General features: G+C 45.5%; 2 protein-coding genes across 2 annotated transcripts; both read left to right on the top strand.

The window, feature by feature from the left end:
- Positions 1-437: 437 nt before the first annotated feature.
- On the top strand, positions 438-7,400 carry HSP90AA1 (heat shock protein 90 alpha family class A member 1). Its single transcript, XM_090034047.1, has 11 exons — positions 438-595; positions 1,845-2,003; positions 2,101-2,467; positions 2,628-2,761; positions 3,034-3,342; positions 3,887-4,052; positions 4,433-4,623; positions 4,779-4,926; positions 5,556-5,824; positions 6,040-6,373; positions 6,608-7,400. The coding sequence occupies exons 2-11, from the start codon at positions 1,845-1,847 to the stop codon at positions 6,715-6,717; spliced, it is 2,187 nt and encodes a 728-aa protein (XP_089890173.1). The 5' UTR covers positions 438-595; the 3' UTR covers positions 6,718-7,400.
- A 10,524-nt stretch (positions 7,401-17,924) lies between these two features.
- LOC149872216 (uncharacterized) lies at positions 17,925-21,659 on the top strand. Its single transcript, XM_090035006.1, has 2 exons — positions 17,925-18,035; positions 21,099-21,659. The coding sequence occupies exons 1-2, from the start codon at positions 17,925-17,927 to the stop codon at positions 21,657-21,659; spliced, it is 672 nt and encodes a 223-aa protein (XP_089891132.1).
- Positions 21,660-22,025: the final 366 nt, after the last annotated feature.

The following is a 22,025-nucleotide window of genomic DNA, read 5'->3' as shown; positions in this document are numbered from 1 at the left end:
CCGTGGCTGTGGGGGAGGGGCGGGGGGGGGACTTTCCAACAGAGCCCGGCTTCTTCTAGGACATTCGGAGCCGGGCGCTCCGCGGGAGGGGTGGGGCCAGTCCCCCGCTTCTAGGACGTTCTGCGAGGCGGGCAGGCGAGCAGTGGATGACATCACTGTGATTTGTGTAATCCCCGCCCCGCCCCCTGGAGCGGCGCGAGCCCAACAGCCGGGACGAGCAGTTTCCGCGCATGTGCCTTGCGTCTCCTCTCCCGCGCTGACAGCTATCAACGCGGGCCGCGTGGGGTGGCAGGATCCTGCCAGCGCGCACGCGCAGCCTTCGCCCGCTCGAGGTGCGCCTGCGCGGAGGCGGGGCCAGAGCTGACACCTGCGCAATTGCCCCCCGGGCGCCTGCGTCATCTGCCCCCTCCCGGCCGGAGCCCCCGCCCCCCGCGCCTGTCAGTGAAGGTTCCCGATGGTTCTGGAAGGAGGCGGCGCCGTGGCTATATAAGGCGGTCGGCAGCTCGCGGCGCGCAGTGCCGTGGGTGGAGCGGGCGAGTGGGTAGCGCGTTACTGAGCAGCACGGTAGTGAGCAGCAGCAGGAACCGCCGCTAAGGTGAGTGTCTGCCGAGTCCTCTTCCTCGAGGGTACCGCAGGCTCGCGCGGCACTGGTACAGGCGGAGTGGGGCTACCGGGCATGGAGCTGGGGTCGGGGTCTAGGTGTGCTGGGACCGGGGAGGCTGAGGGGGCTGCGCGGGGCGGCCGGTCTAGAAGGTTCTGGAAGCTTGAAGGGAGGGGTCCGCCCCCCCCCCCCCGGGGTCCTTGTGTGCGAGGCCGCCGCTGGCTTCCCTTTCCCCCGAGGCGGGGCTGCTGCTGGGTCTGTGCGCTGAAGGACCTCCCTGCTGCGGTCGTCCAGCGCCCAGCCCGGCAGTGTCCTCTAGCGGCCGCGAGAGGAGCCGGACAGGCTTTCCCTGCTATCCCGCTGCGCCCAGGGGGCTGCTGCACAACCCGTGCCGGGACGGCTGGACCGCCCCCCCACTGGTCAGCTCCTTGCCTGGTGGGTGTAATTGCCTGTCTGGGCGGATAATGGAGTGGTGAAGGTGAAGCGGCTGCTGCTTGCCTGAAGGTCTTGGGGTCTTTGGGAGAGGCTGGTTCCCAACATGGATCCTCTTTTCCTTCCTTGAGAATTGCGGCTCACTCATTCAGTGCTGCCCTTTCCCTTCAGCGTTATCTAACACCTGGTGCAGGTTGGCTTTTGGGCTCTGAGTTGCTTTGCTTGGTTTGTCAGCTCCGGAGCAGAGGGGAGGAAAACTTCTAGGCACTCAATACTGGTTTGATGTTTTCAGGGGTGTGAAGAGATTTTTTTTTTTTTTAGAAAAGACCAATGTATCAGAGCCATATATTCTGTGGAATAAGGTGGTGGTAAGCAGTGTCCTGTTGTTTTTGGTTTGTTGTTAGTTTAAAACTAACAAGTTGAATGATAGCATCACAGTAATATTCTTCTTAGTAGGACTTCAAAATGTGGCTTATCTCAGTTCTGGGAACTACTGTGCTTTGCTTGCTTTCAGGGGTGTAGGTTGTAGCTGTGTTGATCAAGGGACATTTGCTTACTCCCAGGCTTTACAGTCTCATGAGTTGGTGCCGAAGGGCCTTTTCTGCTGTTAAAGGGAATTCTAGCTGAGAGTCTTGTACTAGCAGAGTCTGTTCTAGATGTGTTTTGTTTCTAGGGTCTCATTGACTCTCCTCCCTCCCAAGAAGTACTGGAAGCAGTTGGTTAGATGAGTGACCTGCTGCAGATGAAGCACGTGTGCCTGGCTTATTTTTAAGAGCCATTTTAGACCACTGCAATATCATTCTCTCTACAGATGCCGGAAGCTGTGCAGACTCAAGACCAACCAATGGAGGAGGAGGTGGAGACTTTTGCCTTCCAGGCTGAGATAGCTCAGCTGATGTCCCTGATCATTAACACTTTCTATTCCAACAAGGAAATCTTTCTGAGGGAGCTCATTTCCAATTCGTCAGATGTAAGTATTCATTTAATAGAGGGATCTTTGGACAGTAGAAAGCTAACAAAATGTTCAGGGACAGGACTGAGGCGTAAATGTTGCTACTGTTTTATAGGCGCTGGACAAGATCAGATATGAAAGCTTGACTGACCCAAGCAAGCTGGATTCTGGAAAAGATTTGAAAATTAACCTTATTCCCAACAAACATGATCGTACCCTGACCATCGTGGATACAGGCATAGGGATGACTAAGGCTGACCTAGTGAACAACCTTGGTACTATTGCCAAGTCTGGCACCAAAGCCTTCATGGAAGCACTGCAGGCAGGTGCTGATATATCTATGATTGGCCAGTTTGGTGTTGGTTTTTACTCTGCCTACTTGGTTGCTGAGAAAGTGACAGTGATCACAAAGCATAACGATGATGAGCAGTATGCTTGGGAGTCTTCAGCTGGGGGATCCTTCACTGTCAGGCTTGATAATGGTAAGTTGTTACTGGTTTTCGGGGGATTGTTTGAAATATCTTTTTCTATGTTTGTGACTTCAGTTAAGAAACTTGTAAACATTGCAATCTTGATCAGACAACTTTGGGGTTGTTTTTTAAAGCATTTTATTAAAAAAAAAAAACAACTCCTGTATTTTAGGGGAACCTCTGGGCCGTGGCACTAAGGTTATTCTACACCTTAAGGAGGATCAGACTGAGTATTTGGAGGAAAGGCGAATCAAGGAAATTGTGAAGAAGCATTCTCAATTCATTGGCTATCCAATCACGCTGTTTGTAAGTGTTTTCAAAATGTATGTCTTGGTTATTACTATGTTTCAAATAGCCCCATTATAAAAATTCCAACTACTGCAGAGAGCTACTTTAACCCATATTCATTCATTCTTATTCCCTTGAACAACAAATAAGGTTATGGCACAACCTCAAAAGAGCTGGTGAGGGAGTTTGAGTGCATGAGGTGGCTGGTGATTTTTCACCACTAGGAGTTCTGACAGAATTGTTCAATATAATTAAATGTCTATCTTAATTTTTTTGTAAACTTTTGGTAGGTGGAGAAAGAACGTGATAAGGAAGTGAGCGATGATGAAGCAGAAGAAAAGGAGGAAGAAAAAGAGGAAAAAGAAGAGAAAACAGAAGACAAACCAGAGATTGAGGATGTTGGCTCTGATGAAGAGGAAGAAAAGAAAGATGGAGACAAGAAGAAGAAAAAGAAGATCAAGGAAAAATACATTGATCAGGAAGAGCTGAACAAGACAAAGCCCATTTGGACCCGGAACCCAGATGATATTACCAATGAGGAATATGGAGAATTCTACAAAAGTCTGACCAATGACTGGGAAGATCACTTGGCAGTGAAAGTAAGTTCTGAGTGGCCTGGAGCAGCATCCAGGATAAGTATATGAAGTCCTAATGATTTGAGCCTGAAGAGATCCTACATCTGGCACTATTTATAACAAGAAGTTATAGTTAAGAAGTTAAAGTGCAGGCTTATAAACATTGTGGGTAGCAGTGCTGGTTTTCCAGATTTCAGTAAGCTTGAAGTTGTTTATGCTTCTAGGATTTGACAACTGAATTAAATTCCTACATGAAAACCAAGCTTTTATTTGTATAGTGTTAATTTTCAAGGTATTTCATCTCTGGCAAAAGATGATTAAACCTTTTCTGTTGGACAGTTGAAACTTCACTATTTAGAGAAGCAAGAAATCCTTTGATAGGGTTGCTAGTGGAAACTGGCTTCTTTCTTAATGTGCCTTAGAGCACAAACTCAATTTTGTCTGGAACTGGCATAGTACAACTACATTACTTCAGAAAGTACAGCCAGACAGACTATCCATAAGTAGTATAATGTCATAAAACAACTAAAGATTTTTTTTTTTTTTTAAATTATGGTTTATTTTGCAGCACTTCTCTGTGGAAGGGCAGCTGGAATTCAGAGCTCTCCTGTTTGTTCCAAGACGTGCACCATTCGATCTCTTTGAGAACAGAAAGAAAAAGAACAACATTAAGCTATATGTGCGCAGAGTGTTCATCATGGACAACTGTGAGGAGCTGATCCCTGAATATCTGAGTAAGTAGGTTATTTATACCTAAATATACCTGATCTGTGATCACTTACACAAGCAATATAGTGTGCATGATACTTTCAAATAAAACCCACTGGGGGACCAGAACACATCTTTCAATTTGTGGAAGCTTATTAGGCAGCATTCTGAAAAGAATTGGTCACAAATCCACTTTCTTTATTTCTCCCAATACATCTTCAGGTGGTTTTTATGTATTTTTAGGGGTACCATTTGCAAGATATAGAAGCTTTTTGAATAATGGATGTATGTATTCAGGTGTCTGCATCTTGCAGAAGTTACCCCTTTAAAGTCCTTTCCTGAGAGTGTATATTAGATGATAAATAGCAGCACATGATCATGTTTCTGTTGTGGGTGTTTTTAACAGACTTCATGAGGGGGGTTGTGGATTCTGAGGATCTTCCTCTGAACATTTCCCGTGAAATGCTGCAGCAGAGCAAGATTTTGAAAGTCATCAGAAAGAACTTGGTTAAGAAGTGCTTGGAACTCTTCACTGAGTTAGCAGAAGACAAGGAAAACTACAAGAAGTTCTATGAACAATTTTCCAAGAACATTAAGGTTGGTCCTACTGTAGCAAAAATTTGACTACTGCCCCTTCCCCATATGGTCACTTGTCAAAACTATTAAATTGTCAGTGTTGTGTAACTACAACAAGTACTGCAACCTATTGTTCCATAATGTGTGATAGAAGCCCTTTGCCAATTCTTTTTCAGCTTGGCATACATGAAGATTCTCAGAATCGCAAGAAACTCTCAGAACTGTTGAGATACTACACTTCTGCGTCTGGCGATGAGATGGTTTCTCTGAAAGATTATTGCACACGGATGAAGGAAAACCAGAAACACATCTATTACATAACAGGTAAGTTGATAGCAGAGTGGCTGCTCAAAAAGTTTTGATTGTAGCGTTGGCTACAGGATAGAATAATGATTGGTAACAACAGCAGTTTTAAAACATGTTTGCAAGAGTGATAGATGCTAGGGTTGGAAGGGACCTCAATGGATCTTTGAGTCTGACCCCCTGCCTAGGCAGGAAAATGTGCTGGGGTTATGTGATTCCAACCAGGTGCTTCTCCCTTCTGCTTTTGGAACTAAGGGAGAGCACCATCTGCTTTGGAAGATGCCTTAATTAAACACCTGGTACAACATGCAGCATGTATTTCGGTACATCATGCATCTAAAGGTGTTCTGTTGCATTTAATCCATTAGTCACTGTACAGGTGACTTAATGGCCTAGAGACCATTGAACTTGAAGTGTTTCAGTAGTGCTTCAGGAAACTGGACTTGCGAATGAAAAGGGGTTCTTTGTTATGAGCACTTAGAAGCTGTGCATTTGAGCCAGCTGTTCCTTCCAGCAGTTCAAGATCCAGCTTGAGAATATCCTTCCTTCTGGGACAACTGAACGCTGAGAATCTTGCAATAGAGATCATTCATACCTTGGGTATTGAGGCACAGATTAAAATATCTGGGGCTTTTTTTGTTTGTTTTTAGGTGAAACCAAAGATCAGGTAGCCAACTCTGCTTTTGTGGAGCGCCTTCGCAAACATGGTCTGGAGGTAATCTACATGATTGAACCTATTGATGAGTACTGTGTGCAGCAGCTAAAAGAATTTGAAGGCAAGACCCTGGTTTCTGTAACAAAAGAGGGTTTGGAGCTCCCAGAGGATGAAGAGGAGAAGAAGAAACAGGAGGAGAAAAAGGCCAAATTTGAAAACCTCTGTAAAATCATGAAAGATATTCTTGAGAAGAAAGTGGAGAAGGTAAGAATCTGTGTGTGTAGGGGGTCTTGGGTCAACTTTGGTATGAGACTTCTTTCTGTGAAGTAGTTTTTTTCACAGTGATAACATGCATTAAATGTGACCAACTGAATGCCATGTGCTCTGTAGCTAGTAAATAACATGACATAAGTGGCTCGCAGACTACAGTAACTAAATGCCATACAAACAGCTCACTGTTTGGTAATACCCACTTCCAGGTTGTTGTCTCCAACCGACTGGTTACTTCCCCATGCTGCATTGTAACAAGTACATATGGTTGGACTGCCAACATGGAAAGGATCATGAAGGCACAGGCCTTGAGAGACAACTCCACAATGGGCTACATGGCAGCAAAGAAACACCTCGAGATAAATCCTGATCATTCCATCATTGAAACACTGAGGCAGAAAGCAGAGGCAGACAAGAATGATAAGTCTGTGAAGGATCTGGTCATTCTGTTGTATGAAACTGCGCTCCTGTCTTCTGGCTTCAGTTTGGAGGATCCCCAAACGCATGCCAACCGTATTTATAGAATGATCAAACTTGGCCTAGGTAAGTAGAAAGTACTTGCTCTTAGTTAGAATCTCTTCTTGGTGCAATTTAAAGCAGTTTCTAATGTTTGTCTCTGAAATGCTGCAGCAGTGGGAATCCCCTCTTGCCCAAATTGCGGGGGAATTGTAGCCAAGAGTGTTTTTACTAAAGGGGGTGGGAAACAAAACTCAGGTATTTGTGAGAAGTACCAGGAAACTTTAACTTTAGTGGTCTCTCACTTCTACATCTCTCCAGGTATTGATGAAGATGATGCTGCTACAGAAGAGGCGAGTCCTGCAGTCACTGAAGAGATGCCGCCACTTGAAGGAGATGATGACACATCACGCATGGAAGAAGTGGATTAAATAGTCATCTAGTTTACAGAAACTTGTGAATGTTTCATTGGCTAATGAATAAGTTATATTTTGTATATTATGAATGTTAACCTGCCAAAAAACCTGGTACTCTGTTTGCATTCCCTCTTTATTTATTTTCAAAGAATGTTATACCTTTATTTTTGTTACATTTGCTTTTTCAGCTAATGTGAGAGAAAATGCCACTGAGGGAATGTTTTGGGGTTTTTTTTCCTTTTTGTTTTTTCTCCCCCTTTTAATATTGTACAACCCTAGACAGGCAAGCAAGGAGTAATTATTTTTGTCTGTATTTGCTGGCTGCAGGTTGGCAGGGTTTTTGACTTATTCTAATTGCCATAAGTTTTTGGAGAAAGGAAGTAACTTAGACATGGCATAACATCTGGATGTTGTAATATAACATTATACAGCTCTTCACTCTGTATGTATCTAACATTTCAGTACCTAGTAACTAGGTATCTACAAGAGCTGAAGATTCTTGGAAGCTTTAACCTTGCTCCTAAATTGTTTCAAGGTTGTCTTGATGTTAACTTCTTGGGTTTTTTATACTGTAAGGATTCTGGATTGCACTATCATAGGATAGAATCCACTTGTAAATCTTGTGTCTTATGCAACTCTGCATGTGCAGTTCAACCCTAGAACTGTAAGAATAAAAGTGTTATGAATGAACACTAAAAGTGAAATCAGCTTTTTCTCTCTAGACAACAGTAATGAATTTTTTTTTGTTTCCAAAGCCAGAATCACTCTAAGCTTGACTGAAATCTAGTCACTAACTAGTGAGTTGCAATGTAAGCTGTCTGATACTCAAAAGAAACTCTAGAATCTTTTTTCTTTTTGGGGAGTCTGTTCAACTGCCCCTTGGAAAGCTCTCTTTTTATTCAAAGCTTGAGCTTCCACGAAGGACCCAAAGGGTTAATGAGCGCTGTAGTCTGATACCTTATTTGCAGCAGTGGGCCTTTTTTTTAAGATGATGATAATTGTAGTCATGTAGAAAGTCTTCTACCAGGCGTGCAGGTGTAGTAGAGTAACGTTAGTTTTTGGCAGTACCCAGGAAGAAAATGGGAGATGCTTACTTTTCCTTGGTACTTACAAACTTGTTTTCACATGCTGTTCTGCCTAGAACAGGACCTTGAGGCAATAGAAACTTACGAAGTCTTTACATGTGCTGTGGGGAGCGGTGCTTCAGAATGCTTCTGAGAGCCACTCTAATTTTTAAAGCATCTGTTGCATCACATGTATTCAGGGGTGGTTTAACTTGGTATGCTCCCCTAGCCTTGATTTAATCAAGTGTACTCCAACACATAATTGGCACATGTTGAAGCAGATACCAGACACCTGCTGTGTATGGGTCCCCATAGTGTAGACACTATCTCTTATGAAGTTCTTACAAAAGAAAGGCAGTTTAGTTACTCTGACTTGTGGGCAATGCATGCAAATGCAAGTCCTTGGAAGGAAGAGTGAACTTACAGCACCCTGTAGCCCATCCCAGCCTAACCAGAGGGGGGGACAACAGTACCAAAGCACTTCCTACATAACTTCAGTCTTTCCCAGTCTGCTTGCTCCAGGAGAGTGAGGGTCCCAAGAAGACTGAACAGGGATCCAGGTTTAGTTTCCCACAGAAAAATGAAGGAAAATGCAGATTCTTCCTCACTATCTGAAGAAAATGGATTTCCCATTTTACCAGAGAAACCTGTGGATTTTTAAAGAGCTGTTGCTACATGCTGACAAATTCCAGCCTGTGAGGGAGTGGGAGGAAGGTACCGTATTTTTCGGACCATAAGATGCACCCCTCCTGGAGCCTTAGTCTCTGCGGCAGCGAGTCCCTCCTTCGGGCTCCTGCCCTGTCTGTTTCGGCTGGCCATTTTTATTGCCGGCTCCCGGCCACGGGCACGGGCGCCGGCTTCCAGTCTAAACAAGGGGCGGATGTCCTGCTCGGGCTCCGCTGCCTCCGCGGGCAAGCTCCGCCCCGTCTCCCCGGGACACACACCTTCGGACCATAAGACGCACCCTCGTTTTCCCCCCACTTTTGGGGGGGAAAAAGTGCATCTTATGGTCCGAAAAATACGGTAATCAGGCAGGGAGTGCTATGCACGGATATGTATATGTACATGGCTGCCAGGCAGCCTGGGGAACGGCTGGGGGGGGGGGGGAAGGGGACTGAGGCCCCTGGAAGTAAGGGAGTTGGGTAGTGCTGAGGCTGCTGCCCAATGCATCAGGGTTGGGGTTGCAATGCAGGGCAGGGATTAGGGTGGCTGCAGGCAGATCATGGGGGGAGAGGAAAGGAAGCTCCCTGCTGTGAGCACTCTTGGGAGGGTGGCAGGAGGCAGATCTGTGCAGGGGGTGGAGGCAGGGCTTCCCCCAAGAGCCTCTGCAGCCCCATATGTGCAACTAGCAGTCTAGGGCACAGCAGGGAAGCTGCTTGCTGCTGCCAGCTCCCCACAGCCCTGGCAAGGTGTCGCATAGCAGCAGCAGGGGTGGCTGCTCAGGGTTGTACCCCTCATTGCTGCTGTATAGAAAAGGGATGTGTTGCCAGGGCAGCATAGAGCTTGCAGTAGCAACAAGCTTCCCTGCACAACCCTGCTGTTCCCTGCAGCTGTGACACCTGGTGGGCTGTAAAGGCAGGAGTCTCTGAGCCCATGGCAGGTAGCCTGTGCCTGCTCCTCACCCATGCATGGGATCTAGGGGGCACAGGTCCCCCCTGCTCCCCTGAGGAGTGTGAGCAGCAGGCAGCAGCCACCCCCTACCCAAGCCCACAGCAAGCAGGTACGGGTGGTGGGGGAAGGAAGCTGGACTCTGCTGCAGTAGCCACTGCCTGCTGGGGTCAGGGGGCTGTGGACCACAGTCCCTGGCCCCATTGCCCTGGCTCCACCTGCTCCCCTGTACCTGGGCTCTGCCTATCCCCATTCACTGCAGCTCCTGAGCTGGGCTGTGCTGTGGTGCAGGCAGCTGCTGTTGACTGCTTCCAGGGCAGCCACAGCAGGGGCTGGGGTGTGTGGGAAGAAGCAGAGCACAGGGCACGGCACAGCTTGTCTACACTTACCCTAGCCCCTGCTGCAGTGGCCCTGGGAATGGCTAGAGCCAGCTGTGGAAGGAACCATCAATGGGTGCAGGGGGAAGGAACCTCTTGCTGTGTGCCCCAGATCTGTTCGTGAGATGACAGCAGGCTCCTGTTTCAGGCTGGGGCTGGCAGCAGCACCAGACTGTTCTTAGCACTTGGTGCAGCCTACCCTGAGCACTGGGAAGAACCCAGTGCCACTGTTGGCTCCAGCCTGCAGTGCCAACCTGCTATCATCCTGCACATAAATCTGGGGGCACATGCCCTCCTGGGAAGAACCTGGCACAGCCCTTGAGCCTGTAGCCCTCCTGGAGGGTCTGGAGCAGCAAGAGGTGCCCCCTTCTCCCCTCCGCCCCCACACACATCGCACCCACTGACAGTTCCCTCCACAGCTGGCGCTGGCCACTCCCAGGGCTGCTGCAGCAGGGGCTAGGGGGAGTGCAGAAAAGCTGCGCTGTGCCCTGTGCTGCTGGGGGTTCTGCTTCTTCCCAACCCCTGCTGTGGTGGCCCTGGGAACAGCCGACACCAGCTGCCTTCACCATGGCATGGCACAGCCCAGGAGCTGGGGTGAGTGGGGACAGGTGGAGCACGGTGCAGCCCCGTGGCTGCGGGCCATTGGCGCTGGCTGCTCCTGGGGCTGCTGCAGGAGGGGCTGAGGTAAGTGCTGCTCTGTTCCCTCTACTTTGCTCCCTTGCGCAGCCCCAGGAGTGGCACCCTTGCCCCCACCCCTTTCCTAGTCCCAGCCTCACTCCGTCTCTCCCTCACCGGCATGGGAATCTGTCCCAATTCGTTACATTATAAAGTGGGTTTGCTTTATATGAATATGAATTATGCACCATTCTCTGGGAATGCATGTACCACATAAATCAAGGGAAACCTGTACATGGTTTGAAGTCACAGAATCAGGGTTGGAAGGAATTGTGGGCATTATCATCTAGTCTAACCCACTGCACAAACACAGGATTATTTTCCTAACTACCCAGGGAGATCCTAGCTGAGTCTCAATGAAGCTGATGCTAAACTGGGCCACTTTACTCCACTGTCTATTTTTAATGTCTTGAAGTGTACCAAATAAATCTCAGACCAGTTACCTTGTGCCTACAGGGGAATTAACAGGTTTGGGGGGGGTTTCTTTCTCTCCATGGTAGCCTTTTCAATAAATAAATGTCATGTGCCCCTTACTTAATCTCTCTCCAAATGAATATGTCTGTACCTTCACCTGCTCATATTTTTTAAGTCTTTAAAACTTCTCTCCGCCCTTTTTTCAATGCAGCTCTCCAAACTGGACGTGCTATATAAGCTGAGGCCCTAGTCGGTGATAATACCATCTTGCACGCACACACACACACTGTTACTGTATTTGCTTTTGTCCAGTATTCCATTGACGGCAAATGCTCCATATTGGTCTCTTTAATAGTGCTTTAGAATGCATTTTGACAAAGAGTGAGACTTTTAATTCATATCGCAATTTATTAAGTGTTGGAACACAGTAGTCCTTACACAGGTAATGCTGCAAGTTGATCACATACCTCCTTATTACCTAACAGGCTTCCATAAGCTTCAGTTTGAATTAGCCTTTTCCTGATTGCCTCCAAAGAGGAGTCCAGCTAAGTTGTTAATGTAGCTGAGAAGGAAATAGGAACTAGCAAGTAACTGCTGTAATTGCCTACTGATTATGGGGATGTGTGCTGATGGAAACTCTATGTCTCGCTACAACATGAAGCTTTGGCCATGCTTTCATGAGCCATACACTTTAGTGTTGGTTTCCAGAGCAGAAACTCAGTTTGGTGAAGCTGGGCTGCAGTCTGTTCCAGTAGCTACAAAGTGCAGTATAACGAGGTGAGTGGGATTTATTATTCAGACAAAGACAAACTTGCCTTACAGTGACTGATGTTTTTGTACTTATGTATCTTATGACCTACACTCCTTCATTACAGCACAGAATCTTGTCCCCTGGAATCTGACAGAACTGAGTTATAATCCTTTATTCCCTTAGGAAGGGAGGAGGTGGTGCAAAGGCTGAAAGTTGCATGAACAGCTCCAGTGACACTTCTGGTCAAAATATTCCAACTTCCTGTGCAAAAGGACTGAGTTACAATGACTATCATTCTTTGGGTTATTTGGTATGTCAAGTCACCTTTCATGCATTTGAGTCATAAGAAACGAAGGCATGATGCTGTTTGAAGTCAGGGAGTGTTGCAGTTGATTAAACAAAAACAGAATCAAGATCTAATTACTTTTCCAAGTTATTTTAGCATGTAACTCAATGATTTTATCTTGACTAGGCAATAAGAGTTTTTACAGAGAGATCTCTGTTTTGGAGTCAAAGGCCTTGATGAAAATGAATATAAAACTAGAATGCACTTCATTACAATTAACTGAGATAAAAGACATGTTTGAGGATCCCACATCCGTCCTCAATAGGGTGCTTCTTTTTGAGAAGACTTCATGCCTGCTGCCTGAATGAGGCAGTGTAGGATATCATACATGTATACACAGTGATGTCACAGTGCAACCTTTAACATTACATTTTGTTTCCATAGTAATGAATATGACATCAGAATAGATAACCATCAGTTTTGTTCTCCAAGATGGGTTTTTACATTTAAAATATCCTGTATATGAACATACTAGCTAACAACTTTGCAAATGAGGATGGAGATTTTGATTGAAAGGTAGGTTTATGCAAGTAAATATTTATTTATTTGGTGAGGCTAACATGTTTATAATAAAGGTATTTGAATGGCTGATTTATTACAGTCTATATTTTAGCTAATTTCTTCAAATTTTCTCACTAGCTAAGGCATTCCTTCACTGAAACTGGATTTTATTATAATAAGCTTCTATAATATAGTTATTATCATCTGTCTTGTAAAAACTGTAATTTGCCAGACAAAATTCCACCAAAACTAGGGCTTCAGAGTATCCAGAAACTGTTATGATCTCATGTAATCCTGAACTATGCCTGAGTGGTAAATTCTCTTCTCAGTTTTCAGGAGACAAGTGAGGAAAAGGCAATTGGAGAGAGAGAAAGGGCTATGGAGTGCAGCAGAAAGGCAGGTAGAGCATCTGTTCCAACAAATCAGATCTTTGAAGGTATTTTAGAGAGGATACAAGTGTCAGGGTGCAGGTAGAGTGGGCAGTGGCATTACAGATGCCATAATCTTGATGAAAACAAGACTTGTATAGGGCTGGGATTTGAGCTGATGAGGAGTTTTTTGTGAAGACAGAGTTCTGTCAGAAAACGCTGAAGCCTAAAAACCAAAGTGCTTGACAAACACAGACTGGTTTTGATTAAATTTCTGTTTGGAAGATATTTTTTGGTCAAAACTAAAGCGATAGAAATTCACTCCGTAGTTACAGGCCAGTGGTCAGGTTATGCCTCTGGGATGCTGGATGCTCAAGTCCCTGCATCTTCTACATCCCAGGGCTTACCTTAACCATGGGCTATTTCCTATTCTGGCATGGGTTTCTCTTCCTCAGTTATTCCATGAAAGCTTTGGAAAGGCCTCTAATTTATTTCTAAGTGGCAAAGAATTTGTTATGCGTTTGTGGGACAGGAATATCATTTGCCATCCAATTCTATCTGGGATGCAGTGTCTACAGTTGGAGGTCATGCATAGTGAGCTCTCTAAGGTGGAGGTTGTGTGGGACTATTTTAGGCTTGGAAAGAGAAGTGTGGCATAGGTATCAGTAGACATGGGGTTATAGAGATCCATCCTGTTTCTTGAACACGAAAGGAGAGATTTTAAAGATGTTCCTTGTTTTTGCCCACAAAAGCAAATCTTTAAAAAAAATTAAAATTACAGTAAGTGGGGAATGAACCGATGATGTTGGACTTACAGGATTTACAACTTGTAGTTTTATTTTTTAAGAAAGGCTTCTCTCTTTCCTTCCAGTTTATTAGAATTTTGTAATCTGATTCAGTCATTAAAGTCCAGACTTTGTGGAAAGACTCATACAAAATGTATAATAAATTCTTTAAAAACTACAGACAATCTCATATGTGTGTACGTGTAAGGTGCTGCCAGAATTTATCCTCCAGAATTCTGGGATAAAATTTACACAAAGAGTTGGAAAATGTTGACTGCAAACAGCCATCTCTAGTTTTCTTTGTATGAACTGAGTACTTAAGTTTTCACCTTCATGACACTGAATTCCCTTGAAGAATGACATGAAGGGAAGAAATCGGTTTCTAGTTTATATCGTCTTTCTAGTCAGAAAAATCTTGTGTGTGACATGTGGGGCTGGGTGAAGCTAATTTAGCTTTTTACAGCGGTGGTTTTACAAGAGCACTGCCTCACAACTTATACATCTGAACATGGATTTGAAATGACAGACTTCAACAGGCTGAAAAGGAATCAGGTTTGTTTCTGTGAAAAAATGTATGGAAATGTGAAAACTCTCTTTTCTCCACTTCTGTACTGAAATTCATATTATGGTATGTAGCAATGACCCGATAGTTAAAATAAAAAGTCTCCTTCCTCACTGGGCACACCCCTCACTCCCTTACGCTTCAGTAATCTCCTTTTCACTTGAACAATTTTAGGTCAGAAAAGCCTTTTGTTTTTCTTCTGCTGTTTGTGGGAGAGAAAAATAGGCAGTTAGAATAATAGAAAAATAAGGCTGGGGTCTCAAAATGAGCCTTGTGGTGTGTTTCCCCTTACAAGTGTCTCTCTCCTTTTTCTCTTTAAAAAAAATGCACAGGAGAGTCCACTACTGGGTTAGGCTCTATCAGCAAGGCTGCGGTAATGTTCCTCCCCGTTTGAACCCCGGCTGGACCAGCTATGGTAGGAAACTAGGGCAGGAAAATTCTCTCTCACAATTTGACAGCATATGGAGGCATGCCCTCCTTTCTTTGCCTTTTCAGATGCTCTGGCAGAGGCTGAAAAATGCTCTTTACATGCCCCATCCTCTTCCCTTCAAAGCATCCTCCTAGGAAGTCAGACCTGCAACCATATTAACAGCATCAGTTGCATAGGCTGCTGATTCTAGTGCAAGAGCTTTGCTCTGAAAGGAGGCCTAGTGAGCCATGGAGGAGTGATCATCATATCTGCTTCTCAGCACGTTTTGTGCTGCTCTCACATAGGTCAAGGCAGAGGTGTAGTGAGCAAACTGAGTGCCTGGGGTGTGAGGAGGGGGTCCCCAGTGATGGAGGAATGCCATTCCGTTTGTCCTACTCAGTGAACTCCATCCCACTGTTTAGTGTGGTGCTGCCTTGCCCAGCTCCTGTGGCCAGACAGTGGCAGTGGCACTCCCTTCTCTGCTGCAAAGGGTGTGGGGTGGGGAGAGGACGGGAAACTGGGAGCATCACTAGAATCCCTCCTGCCAGGAGCCTTTGCTGTGGTGTGGGTAGCTTTTTGCTCTCGCTACTCTGGTGCCACACCAAGCAGGCTGTCCAGGGCAGGAGGGGAGAGGGGCAAGTGGAATTGTGCTTTCTTTCCCCCAGTTCTGGCACCCCCCCCCATAGTCAGCACCTGAAAGAGATGCCCTGCTTACCCTGCCCTAGTTACGTTACTGAGGTCAGGGCAATCTCCTGCATCACTGCAGTTCCCCCATTTCTCCAGCAGCAGTAGCTGGGGCCTCCCTCTAGCTTCCCTTTGCTGCTCCCACCTTAGGTGGCAGGGCAGGGCAGCACAGTGCAGCCTCCAGTGCCAGGGATGAGGTAGGGTGCCCGGGCGTGTGGTGCAGCAGGGAGTTGGGGGCAGCGTAGGCATGTGGCATTACAGGGATGGGCAGGCAATCCCTGGGCCTGTGGTCCTCACTTGTGCAGCCTGCAGGGCACACAGCCCTGGCTGCTTAGAAGTTGAACAGCCCTTATGAAGTTGTGCTGTGTCCGCTTCTAACCATTACAGAGGTGTTGCTTGCTCAGTGCCAACATGCCATTACTGGCTTCCCTCCCACCTGGCGGTAAGATACTATATTAGTGCCTACTGGTGTGTATAACCCCCCTAGAGACCTCCTCTTCTGTCTGTTCCAGACAATGCTGCAACTCATTTTTGTGCACAGAACTAATTTACATGACACTAATTTAACTAATTTAAAAGAATCTAGGCCCTGAGATTCTTCCTTTGGGAAAGAATTTTACATGCATTTACATTTGGGTCTGGCAGAGTCATAACTAAAATACGTGCTAAAGACTGTGGCAGCCATAAGCTGTTCTTCAACTTACAAAAGCTGAATCAGGTAGTTAGTAGTGTTAGTCTGAAGTCAGGCAAAGAGCAAGGCAGAGTTGCACCTTACAGACTAGCTCCTTCAAAGAGGCCTAAGCTTGTAAGCATCTGATGAAGTGAGCTATTTATGAAAACTCAGGCTTCTCTGAAGGAGTTAATCTGTACGGTGTATCTCTGCTCTGCCTTCAACTTTCAAGTGATTGTTCATACAAATACTGCAGATAGAAGTGCAGGAAATATACATTCATAAACTTAATTATTTACCTGGGAGATAGGAAGAAAAGCTGGAAACTATCTTTTGTCAGTTCTTTTTGTATTTTATAGCTTAACATCGTTGGCTGGATGCATCTGAAATGCCTTTAAGACATTTTAGAATCAGAACTCGTGGCAGAGGTGGTATCTTTTATTAAACCAAATTCTTTATTTGCAAGCTTTTGGGTACACTCCCCCTTCCTCAGGCATAGGAGAATGCAAAGATCGTAAAATTCATATTTCATAAGAGAGCTGAAGATGTTGTAAGATCTCCTTGTTGGAATACTTCACTTCGTGCAGATTAGGCTCAGGTAAAAGTTAGAACAGTCTGTTTACCTTGATGTTGTCTGGTGTCAAGCCGGATGTTAAATTATGTTTTCTTCTGCTTATGTTTTTTCATATTTCACAGGAGGATGGTTTGATGGATGCTCTCCTGGGCAGGAAATTCTCTTGTGTTGAGGCACTTTGAGCTCTGTGAACATGCAGATTTAGCTGGAATAACAGGCAACAGCCAGGGTGTCAGCTTTCAGGTTCCAAGGTGGTGAATTTGCTACTTTCTTGTAAAATTATTAAGTTTGCATTTAAAAAACAGTTAAAATTTGATATTTGCCATGTTTCAGGGGTGCAGGTTGTAGCCATATTGTTCTACAGGCAAAAGGAATCAACTTGTGGCAGAGGTGATCTCTTTTATTAGAGCAACTAGATATTTGCAAAAAAAAATCTTTATTTGCAAGCTTTCAGGTGCACTCACCCTTCCTCAGGCATAGCAGAATGTATGTTTGTTTGTTTCTTATCTTTCTACTTCCTTTTTCCAAAAATATGGGCAATGAAACATAATAGTAACATGTTTAAAAATGGCAAAGTTAATTACAATAACTATATATGTCCTGCAGTGATAGACCGTAGTAGAAATACTAAATGAAAATAAAAAAAGGACATGGGTTGCTTTGGCGCGTGGAAAGACTTATGAAGCACTCTTCAGAGCACTTTCACTGTATTCTGAAACGTGTTCTGTTATGCTGGCTCTGATTTGCATTTGGAGATCTTTGATCTTCACATAGAAACATTTACATAAACTTTGTGACAAATACACTATTACAAATGTTCTTGTATACCTTTCTGATGGAAATATTTGCTTAAATCAGGATTTGCCTACTGCAGAAGGACCCATAGAGAAAACAAGTGACATGAAATTTCATTTAGGTTTGTATGTTTTTACTTTTTCATTATTAGCAGCCTTGTTTCAAAGAGAAGCAAAAACAAAAAACTCCCAACTCTTACATTTAAAGGTAACTATTGCTTTAGCTTTGATCTAGACACATTATGTTGCGAAAAAGGTATTTAAGATATCTCTTTGCTCAAACATATAATAGTTTTGCTAGTAAAAAGTTCATTTTGTACCTTTTGGTTTTAGTCACATTATCTAGTTCTGGTTTAAAGAAGGCATCAGCTTTATCTACTGACTTTAAAGCCTACTGTTATGAGGGGTTAATTTTTTTATAGTGAATGACACGGCAATGTGTAATGCATAGTCTTGCTCAACTGTTTATGGATAATTTAGGAGACATGGGGCTATGAACCCATTTCTCAGGCAAAGAGAGAATATTAATTGTGTTTATATTATAAAACCAGTTTAAGCTTTATGTTTAATTTTAAAACCTTTATTTATTTATTTATTTGACATATAACAATCCCAGTGAAGATCTCCTCCCACATTAACCATGCCTGATCAAAAGCGGTACAGACATAACTGCATCAAGGAACCATTTTGTGTTCTCAGCACCAGCGGTGGTTTGAAGACGAGGCGGAGAAATGTGCTATTTCGTAATAAGGTACCAAAACAATACTTTCTTGTTTTGGTGGTGGGTAAAAGGGAAGCAGGGTTGGGGGGCTGATGGAAAAGAGTGAAGATTCACTCTATCTTATAGTTGCCCTGCTCTGAAGACTATTTCCACTGCACCAAATTCTATTCTAAAAGCAGCTGTTCTTGTTCAACAAAACAAAACAGAAATTCTGAGATGAACATTTAAGTACTCTACAAGCGTCCAGCTACATTTTGTGACTTGAATTTTGTTGTTTTTATCGTCATTTATAAAAAGCCTTAAAACAGATTTCAGTTTTCTTACCATGTTGCCTTTTCACATTATGAACATATTTCATACACATTTCTTTTATCTTTAATCATCAGCTGTTTTGGAAAAGGTTAAAAGAAACTTCTGAAATAAAAGAAAACCCACCCATATTAAATTTTAACTCTAGGCACTCACTGACTGTCTCTAAGGAAGTGTTTAGAAAGCTGCTCACAAATTCTCTCATTGCAAAGTGCTAGTTATACTAAAACACTACATTACAATTAGATGTTTGTGTATCTTGGTATTAAAACTGCTACAATGACAGCACTTTACTGAAAAATATCACTGGGGATAGTCGTGTTCTTGGCTTTGCCTCTGGCTGTGTATATATATTACAATTATTCAGATCAAGTCTCCCAGGTTTATTTTTCTGAGGGAAAAATGACCTGGAGAGTGCAGATGCTGGGCTGCCAGGCGCCCCTAGAGCATGCAGCCAGGAGAATGTTGCAGGCTTTCAAAAAGCCTGAGCCTAAATTGATTCAATCTTTGCAGGTTAGTCTAACCTAATTAGACTGAACTGATCTGCAAGTGAACAGACACTCACTTTTGGTTCCAGAAATGCAGCTGCATGCCTACAGTGACTCAGGCTAGAAGCTGGAGGGCACTAGAGCAAGCAGCCCTCCCTTCCCTTTGACAGCAAGCCGCAAGGCTGTAGGCAAGCTGCCCCGAGGCGGGGGGGAGCAAGGGTGGGAGTGGCCAGGCGCTGGTAGGGGGCTATGATTTGGGAGGGGCTGCAGGTACCCCAGCCAGAACATGCTTGGAGGGGAAGGGGGAAGCAGCCCTTGTCACACTTGTCCCCAAGGGGGGGGGCATGGCCAGAGCCAGCTAGCATGGCCCCTCCATCCACCTGCCTTGCCCAGGGCTTTAGCTGGGGGGCTGAGCCAGGCTGGCCCGCAGGCACTCCTGAGGGTGGGTGTGGAGGGACTGGCTCGGGCTGGGCCACAAGGGCAGGGCCCTTCCCAGCTGGCTTGGGTTGGGGTCGCGGGGGCTGCACGGCCAGATTGCTCCTGGCTTTTCATGCCCAGGCCAGGCCAGGCTGTCACAGAGCTGCAGCCAGGTGGAAAGGGCCCTGTCCCCACAACCCAGTCTGGCCCAGGTCAGTCCCTCCATGCCCACCCTCAGCTGCACCCACAGCCAGTCCTGGTGGGCAGATAATGGGGCTGGCCCATGCCAGGCTGTGGGGCAGGGTCCTTCCCAGCTGGATGCGGCTCTGTGACAGCCCAGCTCAGCATGTGCGGGCGGTGGCTGGCCAAGCAGTGGCATGGAGGAGAAGCCACTGCAGCTGTGGGCAGCCACCTTGGCAGCTGGACTGGCTGCACAGGGTGAGTCCACTGTGCCTATGGCTGCCTGGGCCAGCTTGCAGTCACCAGTGGGCCTGGGAGCCACGCACTGAGGGCTCGTGTGTTTACCGCTGTGCCCCCTGCACAGTGCCTGCCGGCTGTGGCTCCATGACAGTCCAGCCTAGCCTGGACGCAGGGATCTTGGAGCAATCTGGGTGTATAGTTCCTGTGGCCCCAGCCCAATCTGCAATCGGCTGGGAAGGGCCCTGCCCCTGTGTCCCAACCTGGGCTGGCCCCTCCATGCTCATCTCTGGCCATGTCCTCTGGGGCAGTCAGGGGTGGGGGGAAGATGGACCCTAACAGATGCTGCTATGCCCTGGCCATGCAGACCCCAGCTGCAGTGTCTCAGGGTGAGAGGGGAGGGAGGAGGAATAAACCTGCATCATGCCAGTTTAGGGGGCCATGCCAGCTGGCATCTGGCCACACCCCCACCCCTGCTCTGGCTAGTGAGCAGAGTGACAAGGCCAGCCTTGCTCTCTGGAGTAGACAGCACAGGCCCAGCCCAGGGCTGAAAAGCATTCTGGGATGCTGGGGGACTCTGATTTAACTTAAACCAGGAAGGGGTCTGGGACAGAAGTTCCATAAACTGGTTTGACCCAAATCAGTTGTGATACTACATTCAACTAGGTTTATCTTAAACCAGTTTTGGCCATTCCGAAACTGATTTACATGCAAACTCATGTTGTGTTACAGGCTTAAACCAGTTTCTGATCACTTAAACTTGTTTATGTGTAACTTCTGTCCCTAGCCAGGAAGGGATTGTCAGGGAAGATAGGTGCAGTGTCTGTCCCATGCACAGAAGAGTCCTCCAGCCTTTCCTGTTCCTTGTGCTGTGGTGGAGCCCAGCTATAGCTGTGTTTGTATGCTTCCCTGCACCCAAATTCTGCAGTGTGAGTCAGGGAACAAGCCAGGAGCAGAACATGCCCCCTAAAATGCTTCAGTGCTGGGCTTTTCCAGCCTGAAACACTCAGGGGTGTTTTGCTCTTGACTGAGACTGACACAGGCTCTCCTTCCCGCTGCAGGGGAAGACAGGGAACAGAAGCAGAGCATACTGGGATTGCAAAGGTTGAGTCTGTCTCTGCTGCCTGTATAGAAGTTCTGTCTCCTGAGTGTTATTATCTGGGGAGATACTTCACTTGGACTGTTCCCAAGTTATTTTTCTCCCCAAGTGGCCACTTTTACTCTGGGAGAAAAGTTATGAACTTCTATACACTTGTGACATCTCCAGAGAGAGCAGGGACTCTCCCTGGAGCAACTAAATGTCCGTCCAAGCCCTCTGTGAGCACTGATAGCAAATAGCAGCAGAAGTGATATGATAATAGAGAAGTTTGCATTAATATCAAAATCTTATCTTTTGTTCTAATGTTGACTGAGAGATTCACTGTGTGTTTATTATTCATTTAAAGCTATTTTACTGTTGTAGTTTTTAGACACTTATTCTGGTTATCCAGAAGACATGTCAACTCACTCAGATTACAGTTTGAACTTCAGTAACAAGAGAAATCGTAGAAGAATTCAGTTTTTACAGACATTCAAAACACCAGAGGCAGTAGCTTGGGCAGACATTTTCCTTTCAGAAGATCAAGAGTTCCCCCATACATCTTCAGACTCAGTCCTTACAGCAACAGAAACCCAGGATGACATTTATATGGAACCCGTTAATGATTCTAAAATACCAATGGAGAAAAACAGTAAAGAGAAGATGGCTTTTCCAGCAAGATTCACAAGACCATTTGATCTATCCAGAAAACCTGGAGTAATCATGGAAGCAATGTCTCACACACCTGGCTATTCCTTATTCATGGATATTGATCCTTCAGAATCAGGAGGATTCTTGGACAGTCTTGGCACAGCTGCACTACAGCCATTGCTTGTGGACCGTGGTGGTTCCATGCATGAGGAATCAATAATCCAGAGCAAGCAGGTGCTTCCAATTCTAGACTGGGTTGGTGAAAAACTAAGGAGTAAATTGCATATGTCCTAAACTGAGGTATGAATAGACTAATTATAATATAGAACTTCTGTAATATCCCTGCTATTCACCTTATGCTGTCAGTAATACAGGATGAAACTTCCAAACAACTTGTACTGGGCGTAGCTAACTTGTGGGGAATGTGTGCTTATGCAGTAATGTTGAAGCCCTTTATTTTGCATGGAGCCCACTCCTAACCAAAAGTATTCACTTTTAGGTAATTCAGCATGTAGAACAAGTATGAATCTTTAATACATGGCCCCAAGCTAAGCCCTGATGCTAACACCAGGTACCTTCAAGAAAAGGAAGATGTCCTAATGTCCTGCAGCCATATGCTGCCTTTTTCTCCAGTTGTCAGGCTGGAGGGAGCATGGCTGG

This window comes from Crocodylus siamensis, chromosome 2, assembly GCF_052110815.1.
Source record: "Crocodylus siamensis isolate JL-2025a chromosome 2, ASM5211081v1, whole genome shotgun sequence".
Classification (NCBI taxonomy): Eukaryota; Metazoa; Chordata; order Crocodylia; family Crocodylidae; genus Crocodylus; species Crocodylus siamensis.
The sequence above is the reverse complement of the archived record's forward strand: the minus strand, read 5'-3'. Positions and strand labels throughout refer to the sequence as shown.

Bases quoted from the DNA above. Each gene is read 5' to 3' on its own strand.
- LOC149872216 (XM_090035006.1), top strand. From the start codon at position 17,925: ATGCCTGATCAAAAGCGGTACAGACATAACTGCATCAAGGAACCATTT. The intron at 18,036-21,098 runs GTACCAAAACAA...TTACTGTTGTAG, and splicing joins ATGTGCTATTTCGTAATAAG to TTTTTAGACACTTATTCTGG.
- HSP90AA1 (XM_090034047.1), top strand. From the start codon at position 1,845: ATGCCGGAAGCTGTGCAGACTCAAGACCAACCAATGGAGGAGGAGGTG. The intron at 4,927-5,555 runs GTAAGTTGATAG...GTTTGTTTTTAG, and splicing joins ACACATCTATTACATAACAG to GTGAAACCAAAGATCAGGTA. The intron at 5,825-6,039 runs GTAAGAATCTGT...ACCCACTTCCAG, and splicing joins TTGAGAAGAAAGTGGAGAAG to GTTGTTGTCTCCAACCGACT.